Source organism: Odocoileus virginianus, chromosome 29 (assembly GCF_023699985.2).
Source record: "Odocoileus virginianus isolate 20LAN1187 ecotype Illinois chromosome 29, Ovbor_1.2, whole genome shotgun sequence".
In the NCBI taxonomy this organism is placed as follows: Eukaryota; Metazoa; Chordata; class Mammalia; order Artiodactyla; family Cervidae; genus Odocoileus; species Odocoileus virginianus.
In genome coordinates this window covers 13501976-13517212 of record NC_069702.1, presented here as the reverse complement: position 1 = coordinate 13517212, position 15237 = coordinate 13501976, and the positions used below count along the sequence as shown (strand labels likewise).

Genomic DNA, 15237 nt, shown 5'->3' with positions numbered 1-15237 from the left:
ATCTTTACTTCAGCTGCTGCCCTGAGAAAGGGCTCCCTGCTTCCTCCTCCTTGCCAGCCTGGCACTGCGATTGTTTTTATTTTTTAGGTGGTCACCCTGCTTCAGTCAGCTGTCAGTCAATCCCCCTGCTTGAGGAGGCTCCTGGCAGCTAGGGTCCCTGGGCGCTCGCTGTGCCAGGCAAAGGACCAGGCATGGAGAGCTAAGTGACTCACGCAGCAGGGAGGAGACTACTGTTTGTCTCGTTTTGCAAGAGGCAGAGTTAATTGCCTAAGAACTTGGCACATGAGGGGCAGAGTTGGACACAGCCCAGGGAGGCAGTCAGTGACTGCAAGGTGTTGCCTCTGTGCACCACCTGACGGTCCGCCCGCTTTGTTCACTGGGTGCCGGGCTCTGTACAGGGTGCTTTGCCTATAGCAACCCATTTATGCATCAACAGCTCTTGATGTAGGTGCTATTTTTACCTCCCACCCCTACCTTTTATGAGAAGTTAACTGATTTGTCCAAAGTCCCGTCAGAGAAACACCAGAAATCTAAGTTGCCCCACAGCGCCCCCTTGCGGCCGATGCCACACCCTCCTGCCTCTGAGTCCCCGTGTCTATTGCAAGCCCCTGAGCCTGGTGGGGGAAATATCTTAAATTTTTTCTTTTCTATTATGATTTATTGTAGGGTGTTGAAAATATGTCCCTGTGCTGCACGATAGGACCTTGTTGGAGTAGTTTTAAAGTTTTTCCCGTCATGTTTGGGAAATATATTTTAAAACACAATCTTCTTTCAACCCAGACTACCTCTCTGCTGAGGTAGATAAGAAAGCAAACAATCATTATCAGATGAGAAGCAAACCAGAATGTGATGTGCGTCACAGACCATCTGTTAATAGATTTTCAAAGGTAGAAAAGAATTCATATTATGAGCCAAGGAGATACAGCCTATTCATACAGATCTTTAGGATAAGCAATAATTTGTTCTCAAATAAAAGAACTTGGCAACGTTATTACATGTATGTTACCCTAAATCCATCTGGATGTTGGGGTGACCTTCTGTGATAATTTGTTTTATACAAAGGAAAATGGAGTTTCTCATATGTTTAGAATGAGGTGGTTGTGCAACTTGGAGCCAGGTGACCACTAATGTAGGCTCCGACCCTCCCATGGGAACTGGGAGATGAGGTCCTATTTTTCTTGAATGTTTGTGTGCCAAAGGGATGGCTCCCAGGATCTTGAGAAAGATGTTCCTGGGTCGTAAAACTGGCAAAAGGCTTATTTAGCTTTTAAAAGGATTTACATGTATTTCAAAGAGATGAAGAACTATAAGTTTTCTAAAGTAGATCCTCTCAGAAGAGGGCAGGGGAAGTCTCATCCATCATTTTTAGAGACGTCCATCTCTTTACCCTGCAGGAGGAAGTGGCAACTGACTCCAGTATCCTTGCCTAGAGAATCCTGTGAACAGAGGAGCCTGCGGGCTGTCATCTAAAGGATCACAAAGAGTCAGACACGACTGAGGGACTCAGCACACATTGTCTCCTTAATGGGGCTTCGCAGGTGGCAATAGTGGTAAAGAACGTGCCTGCCAGTGCAGGAGACATAAGAGACTTGGCTTTGATCCCTGGGTTGGGAAGATCCCCTGGAGGAGGGCATGGCAACCCACTCCAGTCTTCTTGACTGGAGAATCCCTTGGACAGAGGAGCCTGGCGGGCTGCAGTCCACAGGGTCGCAAAGAGTCAGACACGACTGAAGCAGCTTAGTATGCACACACACCTCTTTAATGACATCCATCATTTTAAGAGAATCAAGCCTCTTGGTTTAAATTTCTGTTTACTCCTGTACCACTGGGCCTATTTATGGCCCCGGCTCCTCTTCCATGGCCAGCTGCTTCTGTTCTTGCCTCCTACACCCTCACAGCACTCCAGTTCTCTAAGATCTGACCAGGCCCCCTGCCTCTAAACACTCCAGCGACCGCCACTTCCCACACAGAGATGCCACAGTCCACACCCTGGCGCCGCGGCCCACAGGTATATGGCCCCAAGTCACCTGTCCTGCTTGAGTCCTCATTTCCCCCTTGATTGTATCCACTGGGCCAGCCAAACCCAATTGCTCCCATCACCTTCACCTTCCTGACTCTGTCCTGGGGCTCTGGTCCTGATGCTCCCTCCCCCTGGAGGAGCCTTCTGCCCACCTCTGCCAGCTGCGATGGGTCATTCCCTGGCCACCTCTCCAGCTTCAGGCTTCCCCACACTCGACATGATGTGTTTCCTCCTGTTCAGGGTCTTGGTTCATCCCTCACCCCTTCAGCTTTTTTTTTTTTTTTTTAATATTTATCTATTTGGCTGTTCTGGGTCTTTATTGCTGCATGGGCTTTTCTCTAGTTGTGGGGAGCAGGGGCTACTCTCTAGTTAGTGGTGCATGGGCGTCTCATTGCAGTGGGTTCTCCTGTTGCCAAGCACAGGCTCTAGGGCAAGTGGTGTCAGTAGCTGCGGCTCCTGGGCTCTAGCACACAGGTTCAGTCGTTGTGACACGTGGGCTGAGTTGCTCTGCGGCATGTGGGATCCTCCCAGATCAAGGATCAAACCCATGTCTCCTGCATTGGAAGCTGGATTCTTTACCACTGAGCCACCAGGGAAGCCCAGTCCCTCGAGCTTTGGAGCCAGGCTTGGATTTGAGTCCTGACTCTGCGACTGCCCATCTCTGGGGCCTGAGCAAGCGCCTCTGCCTTTCAGAGCCTCTGTTTCATCACATCATCTCTAAAATGGTTCTGAAAATGCCCGTCTCACAGGGTTGTCAGGAGAACTGGACTAAGTAAGGCAGGATGGCCCAGTGCAGTGTGAGCTTCCCGCCCCCTCCACCTAGTCAACTCCAAGCCCGTGATAAATGTTTGCTGGACTCAGGAAGTTTAGAACATCATTTATTGCTGGGTGAAAACTTGAGCCTCACCCTTGAGAATCTATAACACTCTCATGGTCTTGCCTGGAAATTTTATTTTACCTCTTTGCACACATTATTCAGTTTGTAACTCCAAGTGGCTTTTCTGCTTTAGGTGAGTGTGGGCATGCTGGCTTGTAAAATGAGAGGCTTTCATTCATATTGTATGACGTTTTTGCAGGTGAAACCCAAGTCTGCCACTCATAAATAATTCACCTGTTCTTGCCCTCCTCAAAGGATATTTTCCTGCACAATCTGAAGCCACCGCAGCCACCTGGAAATCTCCAGAAAGTCATTGTTGCAGATTCGCTTAGTTTTATTCAGTCTTGGCCCATGAACTATGTACGGGATGGAGCCGACCGCTAAAGAACGGACTGAAAAAAGTTTCAGTTACATTGTCAGAGCCCCCAGCAGTGATGGGTTTGATATAATGAATGTTGATGTGAAGATCGACACGTCCTGGATCTTCCAGGATGTAGAGGAGAGTGGTGAGGAGCAGGGATGTTTTCCAGAAGGAGCAGCTGGAAGCCCAGACGTGGACACGGGAACACTCTGCAAGCAGCTGGAATCCTCGGAGCAGAAGCTGTTGGCAGCTGTGGACAAGTACGTGATGTCGGAGTCTGGGCTGAGGAGCAGGTAAATGTACCCTTTGGACCCTTCTCTGGGTACGTTACGAATCCTGGGGCGGCCTCATCATGGTAGAAGGGTGTATTAAATCGTTTCTATGGCTGAAGGAAAGGGAAATGTTAGGCGCTCAGTTGAGTCCGACTCTTTGTGATTCCATGGGCTGTAGCCCGCCAGGCTCCTCTGCCCACGGAATTCTCCAGGCAGGATAGAATACTGGAGTGGATTGCCAAGCTCTTCTCCAGGGGATCTTCCCAACCGATGGATCGTTCCTGGGTCTCCTGCATTGGCAGGCAGATTCTTTTCCATCTGAGCCACCAGGGAAGCCATTCTGTGGCTGAGGATGCAGGTGAAACAGCCAATGTTCCATAACCTGCCCACAGCAGCCTCTGGCTCCTGTCTTCCCCATCCTCTGCTCTGTACCACGGGCACTGAGCCCGTCCCCAGGCTCCCTTGCTCACTGCTCTCATGTGGATCCAGCCAGTGGGAGGCCCTGAAGGGAGTAGGAAGGAGAAGTCAGGGTTCTCCCCGCACTCTTCTGCGCTGGGTGACGCTTCCCACAGTGGCTGCCATTCAGTCATGCCTTTGGCGTCCTCTGTGGTCCTGCTCCCGGGCCCTGGTATCTCCACCTTCTGTCTGTCTGTCCTTCCAGCCCCAGGGTCAGAAGTGGCCCCAGTGGTGGCTAACCTCTGGGTTGCCTGTCCGCTCTGTCTGGTCTTTCATCCATTCCATCATCTTTGTAGCAGATTCCCTGTGTTTGTTTGATTCTCACTGCTGGGCCTCCTGGCTTCCCAGGTGGTTCAGTGGTAAAGAATCTGCCTGCCAGGGCAGGAGATGCAAGAGATGTGTGTTCGATCTCTGGATCAGGAAGGTCTCCTGGAGGAGGAAATGGCAACCCACTCCAGTATCCTTGCCTGCTGAAATCCCATGGCCAGAGGAACCTGGTGGGCTACAGTCCTTGGGGCTGCAAAGAGCCGGACACGACTGAGCACAGCACAGCATGAAGATAGCGGAACCTCCTGGCACAGGCTCTGCTCTCCTCATGGGAGCAGCATGGTCCAGAGGTGGGGCATTTGAATCCAGGTCTTTATCCAAAGCCTATGTTCTTGTTTGATACCTAGTCTTGGAGGTTGGAGGTCAAAGATTAAGGTGTGGACAGGGCTGGTTTCTCTGAGACTGCTCCCCATGGCTTGATGTTGTCTGCCTTCTCTGTCTTCTGTGCACGTTTGTCTCCTCTTCTTTTAAGGATACCAGTCAGATGGGATCAAAGCCCATCCTCATGACCTCATTTTAACTAAATCAACTCTTAAAAAAACTCTTATCTCCAAATACAGTCACATTCTAAGGTATTGGGGTTAGCTAATTCCAACATATGAATTTTAGGGGACATATTTGGTTCAAAGAGGCTTCCTTTGGTGGCTCAGACGGTCAAGAATCTGCCTGCAATGCAGGAGACCTGAGTTTGATCCCTGGGTTGTCGGGAAGATCCCCTGGAGGAGGGAAGGGCTACCCACTCCAGTATTTTTGTCTGGAGAATTCCATGGACAGAGGAGCCTGGCAGGCGACAGTCCATGGGGTCATAAAGAATCGGACATGACTGAGCGGTGAACACACACATACACACATTCAGTCCAAAACACAGGTTCTAGGGATTGACAGCTGGAAAAGGCAGGGCCCCAGCTCTGGAGAGATGAAAGTATAATCCACAGCTGGTTATACCTGGCAGTGAAAATGAGGTCACCAGGCCTGGAAGAGATGGGTGGGAAACCCCTGCCAGAGGAGACCCTTCCATGTGAGGAAGAGACAGACTAGCCTGGAGGCACCATGAGTGATGGAGGGGAAGGGCCTCTGGGCTGGGGCTGGGGTGAGGCCGTCCTGGGGAGGGGGGTGTCCTGTGCTCCCTGTGGGGAAATGTGGGCTGGTTCCTCAGTTCTCATGTGCTCTGTAGCCATTCTCTCCCCAAATGTGGGCTGTGTCCCACAGAAGCAGGGTGGGAGGGAAAGCGAGATTCATGGCAGGGGTTGAGAAAAAAAGAGTTAAGGCTTACCAAGAGCCTGTGGCGTGGGCCACAGTGCAGGCCCTCCCACACACGGGTGAAGATAGCTGTTACTTGAACCCTGTGACTCACAAAGTGATATGAGCCCCTTTTCCAGATGGGGAAACTGAGGCTCAGAAGATGAATTACATTATCCAGGGTCACTAAGAGCTGAAGCTAGGGTCTGAATGCACAATTGTGAATATAGACTTCAGGCTAATGTCTCCATAGATTTCCTCTAGGTAAGGTACAGTAAAAGATTGATAGTGTACATTGGATTTCACTTCCATTAAAGTGTTAAAATTTAAAAGTATTTATGGTAAAACTAATGCAACCACAGTGTTAGAAATTTGAGAAAGAGAACCCCACTCCCACCCCATAACACCATCATTGTTAGAAATTCACATCCAACCCACATACAACAAAATTAATAATAACTGAATATTTGTTGAGTGCTAGCTTCATGCATTGGAGAAGGAAATGGCAACCCACTCCAGTCTTCTTGCCTGGAGAATCCCAGGGACCAGGGAGCCTGGTGGGCTGCCGTCTATGGAGTCGCACAGAGTCGGACACAACTGAAGCAACTTAGCAGCAGCAGCAGCTCTGGGCAAGGCACTGTTTACATGCTCAACAGGCTTAATCCTTCAGTTCAGTTCAGTCATTCAGTCATGTCCGACTCTTTGCAACCCCATGGACTGCAGCACACCAGCCTTCCCTGTCCATCACCCAACTCCTGGAGCTTACTCAAACTCATGTCCATCAAGTCGGTGATGCCATCCAACCATCTCATCCTCTGTTGTCCCCTTCTCCTCCTGCCTTCAATCTTTCTCAGCATCAGGGTCTTTCCCAGTGAGTCAGTTCTTCGAATCAGGTGGCCAAATATTGGAGTTTCAGCTTCAGCATCAGTTCTTCTGATGAATGTTCAGGACTGATTTCCTTTAGGATGGACTGGTTGGATCTCCTTGCAGTCTAAGGGACTCTCAAGAGTCTTCTCCAACACCACAGTTCAAAAGCTTCAATTCTTTGGCGCTCAACTTTCTTTATAGTCCAACTCTCACATCCATACATGACTACTGGAAAAACCATAGCTTTGACTAGATGGATCTTCGTTGGCAAAGTTATGTCTCTGCTTTTTAATGTGCTGTCTAGGTTGGTCATAGCTTTTCTTCCAAGGAGTAAGCGTCTTTTAATTTCCTGACTGCAGTCACCATGTGCAGTGATTTTGGAGCTCCCCCCAAAGTAAAATGTCTCACTGTTTTCATTATTTCCCCATCTATTTGCCATAAAGTGATGGGACTGGATGCCATGATCTTAGCTTTTTGAATGTTGAGTTTTAAGCCAACTTTTTCACTCTCCTGTTTCACTTTCATCAAGAGGCTCTTTAGTTCTTCGATTTCTGCCATAAGGGTGGTGTCATCTACATTTTTGAGGTTTTTGATATTTCTCCCGGCAATCTTGATTCCAGCTTGTGCTTCATCTAGCCCGGCATTTCGCATGATGTACTCTGCATATAAGTTAAGTAAACAGGGTGAGTTAATCCTTAAAAAATATTTTAAATGAAGTAATGTCAGTATCCTCAATTTCTAGGTAGGGAAATCAAGGTGCTGGCTTAAGTATTTAATAACTTCTCCCCACTCACAGACGCAGCCACATGAGGGTGCTGGGACTTGGACCCAAGCCGCCTGCCCAGTGGTACTGCAGCTACGAGGCACCAGTTTTTCCTGGTGGAAGTTCCCTGAGAGAGTCTCCCGGTTTCATAGCACTCTTTGCAGCTCTACAGAGTAAATATATTTCCAACTTGTCACTAATCAGTGACAAAGGTATTTTCATTGTCTAGTTCTTACCTGTTGAGTGTCTACATGTCCTAGGGGCTTCCCTGGTGGTGCAGTGGTAAAGAATCTGCCTGTCATTGCAGGAGATGCAGGTTCAGTCCCTGGGTTGGGAAGATCCCCTGGAGAAGGAAATGTCTACCCACTCCAGTATTCTTGCCTGGAGATTCCCATAGACAGAGGAGCCTGTTGGGTTATATACAGTCCTTGGGATTGCAAAGAGTAGGACATGAATGAGCGACTAAACAACAACAAAAAGGTTTTCTGTGGCTGCTAAAGCAAATTACTACAAATGTGCTGCCTTCAAACAACACATATTCATTGTCTTTCAGTTCTGGAGGTAGAAGTTCTAGAGTAGCCTCACTGGCCGACAGTCACGGGGTAGGGGGAAATCTGTGCCCACGTTTTCCAACATTTATAGCTGCATTCCTTGGCTTCCGGCCTCTCCCCATCTTCAAGCCAGCAGTGTAGAATCTTGCTTCAGTGGTCACGTGGTCTCATCTTCTGCCACTCTCTCATGAGGGCAGTTATAATTGCAGTTAGTCCCACCCAGATAATTCAGCATAATCTCTCCATCTTAAGATACCTAACTTAATCACATCTACAGTCTCTTGAGACCTGCTCCCACGTCTCAAGGAGCAGAGTCTGGTTATATTTGGAGGCCGTTTTTCAGCCTGACACAATGAGATTAGTCATTTTCTGCTTATTTTAAGTAATGGGATAATAACAGAATTAAATATTGTCCCAGATTTAATATTTCAGGTTGATCTCAAAAACTAAAAATGTTAGGCTTCTCTTTTCTCATTCAGGTATCACCACATTTTATAATCAGTCAGAAGGTACTCCTCCCAACTTTCTGACCGATTAATGTCTCCTGGTGCTTCAGTGGTAAAGAATCGCCTGCCAATGCAGGAGATGCTAGTTCCATCCCTGGGTTGGGAAGATTCCCTGGAAAAGAGAATGACAACCCACTCCAGTATTCTTGTGTGGAGAATCCCATGGGCAGAGGAGCCTGGTGGGCTACAGTCCATGGGGTCACAAAGAGTCAGACAGGACCGAGCGAGTAAGTGTGAACACGATTCCTCTGGTTCGTTTTAGAAGGAACATGGTTTTAATCTACACAAGACGGCACTCTCCTTTCTGTCACTTTAGAGACCTTCCCCAAGGGCCTCAAAACTGGAGTAGGAAAGGGGGCTCTTGGCCTGATCATTAATAACAGTGCATCATTTTGTTTAATCATCGCAATAACTTCCAGAGCAAGGTGCAGTTACTTCTTACAGATGAAGATCCTGGGGGTCATAGTAGTGAATGAGCCCTATTAAGGCCTCATGACTGGTGAGTGGCAGAGCCAGGAGACAAAGCTGGGTCCTCTCTCGGAGAAGCAAAGTCTGTCCTGGAGGTGCAGGTCACCTGGTGTGGAGCTGCGTGAAGGATGAGGATGGGTAGAGCTTGTCCACATAGGCTGCGAATGTTTCATGGTGATCTATTACAGAAATAAGACTGGCACATGAAGGGGACTTGGATACGAGGCAGGAGACAGACAAGTGAGTCATTGCAGCTCCTCCTTTCTCAATGGGGCCAGCAGGCAGACCTTCCCTCTGAGTTCCTTCCATTCACACATGCTTCTCCTGTCTATGGAGCTGAGGCCAGGGCTCAGCCTGGATATTACTTTGCATACGACACAACTTCAGCACTTCCTCAGGATAATTAAAAAGACTTCCAGAGGCTTAGCCATCCCTAACTATTACACAGGTCATTTCCAACCTCTCCCTTCTGTAAGTAATTCAGAGTTTTTGTAATCACAAAAAGCTTTTTCTGCATTTTAATCATGTCCTTAGAAGAGATTTCCAAGACTGTAGCTCAAGTGGAAAGCATCAGAGCACAGGATTAGAGCCTGAGTTTGGGAGTCACCGGCTTCCCTGATGGTTCAGATGGTAAGGAATCTGCCTGTATAATGCAGGAGACTGAAGTTCGATCCCTGGGTCAGGAAGATCCCCTGGAGAAGGGAATGGCAACCCACTCCAGTTTTCTTGCCTGGAGAATTCTGACAGAGGAGCCTGGTGGGCTACAGTCCATGGGGTCGCAAAGAGTCGGACATGACTGAGCAACTAACACTTTAACTTTGGGTGTAATGCAGCTTGGGCTCTATAATGCTGTGTGACCTTGGGCAACTTGCCCAGCCTCTCTGATCCTGTTTCCTTGTGTGTGAAATAGGAGAAAAGGAGCCCACTTTCAGGCTGATCACATGAGGATTAATCGAGACAATGCAGATGTTTGGTTTGGGGTCAGTCCTTCTTCATTGGTATGACCTGTACTGGGAATTACTGGTTTAGGGTTGAAGGGTTGAGAACACTGTTAAGATTCCTGGTGCCTTGTTTTTCAAGAGAGGCCCCTGAAGTATTTTAGATTATCTTGAAAAAGATATGTATGAATGTTTTATAAAATGTAATTTTTTTGTCTGAGTATCAAATTGACCAAAAAACAGAAGAAAGAAAAAAATAAAAAAGATGATCCTGCTGTCTGTGGAAGCCTTAGGCCACACTTACTGCATCCTGAGCATTGGGCAGTCTGAGCACGAGTTGGAAAAGAATTTTTAGACACAGAGTACTGCAGAAAAGAGTGAGTTTATTAGGAACAAAGAGCAGGTATAAAGTGGGCACTGCGAGTGCAGCAGGCCTACGACTCCTGATGGGCCAGGGAGAGTCGACAGTTTTTGTGGGTCAATAGCCAATGTTTATAGCCTCAGGACAAAGACAATTCCTGCTGGATGGCTGGTGTTAGGTGACTGGTTGGGGTGCGATAGGGTGTTTACTGGAGTGGGCATTTTTGCCTAATTGGGGTCAGGAAGCTTGTTAGTGATGATCAGGGGGCTTTTTGGCAAGTTACAAAGGGGCTCAATTAGCCTCAGAGGTGTCCTTGGTTCTGGGCCCTGCTTCTGTGGCATTGGTGCAAGGCCTCGCACCTGTGGCCGGGGCAGGACTCAACACTGAGTAAGCTCCTTGCTGCTTCGATGTGCAGGATTCAGGAGCTGGAGCTGTCGGAGAGGCACCTCCTCCAGAAGGTGGACCAGCTGAGCACACGCGTGTTCCAGGAGCGAAGCGCCTCTCTCCAGGCCCAGGAGCAGCTGGATGCACTGCAGGGGGAGCTTGCCACCCAGGTACATAGCCCCTTCTCCTCCTTTCCAGCACTTTTTTTCTTGTCCCAGCAGAGTCACCCTATGGGTTTGGATGTGGCAGCAGCTGCGCCTGAATATAGACCATGGGGCAGGCTGGGAGAGCCAGACAGGAGGGGTGAGAGGGGTCCCAATTCTAACAGTGCAGGCAGGGGCCACTGGACCTGGGCCAGGTCATGTGACTTCCCTGGGCCTCAACTGCCCCATCTGTAAAATGGGGCTCGCGTCCTGCCCTGCGCCCTCACAGGGCTCTGGCTGGGGTCCACTGGGTGGCCTGTGGGGGCTGTGCTCCCACTAGGAGCTCTGGCCAGAGGTTCATTTCTGTGGGTCTGGTGCCTGACATCAGGGGAGCCAGCTCTGGCCTAAGGACAAGGAGAGGGACTGATGCCGGGTCTCTGCCCTCAGGAGCTGGCTTGTGGGCAGAGACATAGGTGGGGCACAAGTAACTCCAAAACCGGGTGATGGAGCCATGAGGAAACGTGCAGGCAACAGTGTGCTTTCGGAAGCAGGGAAGGCTACAGTGATCTGGGCCCTGTGAGCTGGGCCTTGCGGGAATAGCATGCAAGGGTGGGTAAGAGCTTGGGCAAGGCATGGAAGTATGGAAGAGCATGGCAGGACCAGGAGTTGAGACAGGAGGGTCCCAGGGAGGACAGATTGTCAGGGCCATGGCATGAACCGAAGTCTGGAAGCCAAGGGGGAGCAGGACTTTGAGCAGGAGAGGCTCAAGTCAAGGTTTCAGGGGTATCACTCTAATTGACTGGGGGAGAGAGGTGATGGAGGGAGGGGGCAAGTTAGAACATGACTGGAGAGGAAGTGGTGGTTAAGGGATTTGGCTCTGGAGGCAGGTGTCTGGAGCCAAACCCTGGTTCTACCACTCACAAGCTCTGTGATGTAGGCCAGGTGACTTAACCTCTCTGGGCCTCAGTTTCCTCATCTGTGAAATGGGAATGATATAGTACTAACCTTCCTAAATTGTTGTCTGATTTAAGGGAGTTAGGCTTTCCAGGTGGCACAGTGGTAAAGAGTCCACCTACCAGTGAAGGAGATGCAAGAGACAGGGGTTCAGTCCCTGGGTAGGGAAGATTCCCCTGGAGTAGGAAATGGCAACCCACTCCAGTAATCTTGCCTGGAGGATCCCATGGTTAAGGAGCCTGGGGTTACAAAGAGTCGTTCACAACTAAGCAACTAAGCACATACACAACCTTAAGAGAGTTCAGTTCAGTTCAACCACTCAGTTGTGTCCAACACTTTGCAACCCCATGGACTGCAGCACGCCAGGCCTCCCTGTCCATCACCAGCTCCCGAAGCTTGCTCAAACTCATGTCCATTGAGTCAGTGATGCCATCCAACCATCTCATCCTCTGTCACCCTCTTCTCCTCCTGCCTTCAATCTTTCCCAGCATCAGGGTCTTTTCCATTGAGTCAGTTCTTCACATCAGGTGGCCAAAGTAATGGAGCTTCAGCTTCAGCATCAGTTAATATGTGTAAAACACTCACAACAGTAGGCATTTAAATAGCACTAGTTGCTTTTGTAATTACTAGTCTTTATTGAAATGTTCCAGGGGAGAAAAGACAAAGGCTGGAGAGCAGAGACTTGGTGGGCAGAGACCCAAAGATCCTGAGAGGCATCCTCTTTTAGCAAATAGCTACTCACAGGCGAGCACAGCAATTGTCAAATTGCAGGTTGACTCCCGCCAGTGGGTTGTGAAATCAATTCTGTAACTTGCAACCCACATTTAAAGATGGAATTGACTAGGAAATATGAAAGGGCATCATCGCGTGTGTGAAGGGGAGTGCTGTTTTGTGAAGCTTGTTTCAGTTGTCAACGCCTGCCACGTGTGTAACAGGCCATGTTCTTAAAAGATGTTTCTTACCGTGGGAAGCAGTCCAAAAACTTTGGAAAACACCAGATCAATTAGCTTTTAAAGGAAATAGGGGTGAAGCAGGGAAGATAAGAAGTTCAATTAAATTGAAGTTAGCTTTGAGATACCAGGGAGACACGCAAGGGCTGCTGTCTCCCTTTACATTGAACTTTAGGTGCAGAAAGGTGAGTCTTTCCTCCTGGGTTCACAGGCCATCATCATCAAGATCCAGGACTTTTTAACCCAAGATACAGTGGTGTTGTGTGGGTTCCTGCCATCAACATTGTAATCTCTTTGTAGAAAATCCTGTAATAAAGCCTGTAATAAAGCCTTATATACATGTAGGGTTTCCCAGGTAAGCATACACAGTCCTGGGACTTCCGTGGCAGTCCAATGGTTAAGAATCTGTGCTTCCATTGTAGGGGGCATGAGTTCGATCCCTAGCAGGGAAATAAGATTCCTTCATGCCTCATGGCGTGGCCAAAAAAATAAAATAAATTTGAAAAATATATGCAAAGTTCTGCAGTCACCAGAGGTTCATACTCTGATGGGGAGATAGAAGTGAGGGTGATAAGCCAGAGAAATGCTGAGAGTGAGCTCCAGACACTGCAGGACCTGCAGTTCTGTAGCCCACACTCCTTGCATTGTGTTCTCCTGTCATCAGGATGCTCCTGGGAGTGTCCTGTCACAAAACCCTGTTTCCAGGTGAAGGGCAGACGTTCAGAGTGGTGAGGGGGCTGTCTCAGGACCCCCTCGGAGACCACTTGGCTCAGCTTCAACCCAGGCCAGATGCTAATCCTCCACTTCTGCCTGGAACTATCTGCATTTCAGAGCAAGTTTGCAGGAGTGCGTGAATTCTGCCCTTTGTACCTGATATCTGCCAAATGACAGTTTGCCCTACTGTTGTCTATATTCACCGTAATCACTTGCATACAAAGACGCCTCTTTTCTGTGGCGACCTGTAGTCACTCCCAAAGGTGATCGAGGTAGACCCGTCTAGGTAGTGGAGCTCTGGGCTCCAAGCATCACCGACTGCAGGATTCGCACTGTCAAGCAGCACTTGCAGGGAATCTGACTTCAGTTTCATCTGCCCCAATTCCCCCTAAAAGCAAAGTCTGCCAAGCTGTTCTCAGGTTTCCTCTTTCTCATTTGCTCTTCTTTGTTTTGTCTTCTGCAAGCTCTTAAGGAATATATGCACAGGTACTAACGGTTGAAAGAAATCTTAACAGTAAGGCAGATCTACCCAGGTGCATAAATTAATTCTGAGTATTAGGCCAGGACCCTGTTTTTTTGCAGGGAGTGGGTCACCCTTGTCCAGTGTACAGCCCATGGGTCTGCGAGGTCAAGGTTTAAGATCAGGGAGGTGTGTTCCCGGACAGGCAGGGAGCCATGCAGAAACGAAAATGCTTGAGACAGACACATGGTAGATCAGTGACTTTTAGCCGGTTGACATTCTGCAGGTCACTTCTCGGTAGCTCCCAGGGTCGTATTCACAGTAAGGAATGGCTGCTGTGACACTGTTGATCTTGTCTCGGCCAGAAGTCACGGTCAGCTGACCCTTACTGGACCAGGCATGGACCTTTCAGGCACCGGGCAGTGGAGGGGTCTGGGAGGTTCTGGCGTGGAAGAAGCGACACTGCGAGGGCTCCAGGTGGCAGCTCTTTTCAAACTAGTGTGGGGGTATTCTGTGTTGGAACCACTGGCCCTCCCAGCGTGCATCAGCCCATCCCCATCCTGACCAAGTTTCCCTGAGTCCTTGGAGCTCAAGAGGAGGTGAAGGAAGGCACTTGCGTCCTGGGCAACATTTAAGAGGGCGCCAGTAACAGTCACTGAGATAAATAATATTCGAAGCAATATTTTAATGCAAAAAAATAATGCGAAAAGAAAAGGCACGCTGAACAACAAAATATCGAAGTTTCAAATACAGACAGTCTCGGTGAGACCCCGGGCCTCCTCCTTGACGCCCTCGTCCACCGCCAACCCGTAGGTTCGGGAGAAGGAGCGCGCGGCCCGGTGGCAAAGGTGGCGGCTGCGGCGGCTGCGGAAGCGACTGCGGTGCAAGGACGCGGCGCTGGGGCGGCAGGCGGCGGCCCTGGAGCGCGGCCGGCGGATCCAGCGGCGCCAGCTGCGCCTGGTGCGCGAGCAGGAGCACGTCTTGCGGGCGCAGGTGCAGCGGCTGGAGCTGGACGTGCGGCGCCTCTGCCGCGCCGCCGGCCTCCTGCTGGCCGAGCTGGACGCCCCGAATCCCGGCGCCCCCCGATCCCCAGGTCCGGTCGACCTCCGAGGCGCCCCCGAAGGGGCTGCAGAGCTGCGCGCGCTGCGGGCCAGGGCTGAGCGCGAGCGGGATGAGGCGGCGCGCCGGCTGCGGAAGCAGCGCGCCACCGAGCGGCGGCTCCGCGGGCAGCTGGAAGAGCTGCGCTGCTGCATCTACGGGCTGAAGCTGTCGGAGATCGGCCTGCAGGCCCAGGTGGAGGAGCTCACACAGCACAACCAGAGCCTGCGGGGGGAACTGGGAGTCCAGGCCTCCGGGGAGAGAGCGCTCAGCAAGACCCCCGCTGGTCCCCGTAGTCTGGTAAGTGACCATAACCCAGGGCGCGAGTGATTTTCTGCTTTCCTCTTAACTTTCTTGCCCAGCCACTTAGTCAAGTCATGGACTCCTTCATTCCCCAGTCTTCCTCTTCAGCCAGCCCTCCAAACCACCATTCCCACCCACCCCTCCCTCATTCCGTCCACTCACCCATCCACCCATCTACCCACCTGGTGTCACCTGTCCACCCATACAGCTTCACTCACCCATTCA

At 50.1% G+C, this 15237-nt stretch overlaps 1 protein-coding gene across 11 annotated transcripts in view; it reads left to right on the top strand.

The window, feature by feature from the left end:
- The window catches only part of C29H4orf50 (chromosome 29 C4orf50 homolog), a 293220-nt gene that overhangs the window by 158967 nt on the left and 119016 nt on the right, over window positions 1-15237 (top strand). For 5 of the 11 annotated variants that reach the window (XM_070458139.1, XM_070458143.1, XM_070458140.1 and 2 more), the window contains exon 23: window positions 3153-3364. Coding sequence is in view for 6 of the 11 variants with exons in the window: in XM_070458137.1 (XP_070314238.1) it covers window positions 3256-3551; window positions 10422-10560; window positions 14425-15009 (1020 nt within the window). In the remaining 5 variants the exon portion in view is untranslated. Of the gene's footprint in view, window positions 1-3152; window positions 3552-10421; window positions 10561-14424; window positions 15010-15237 lie in introns of those variants that run through there. The other 6 variants (XM_070458137.1, XM_070458134.1, XM_070458135.1 and 3 more) reach the window with 2 other exon arrangements.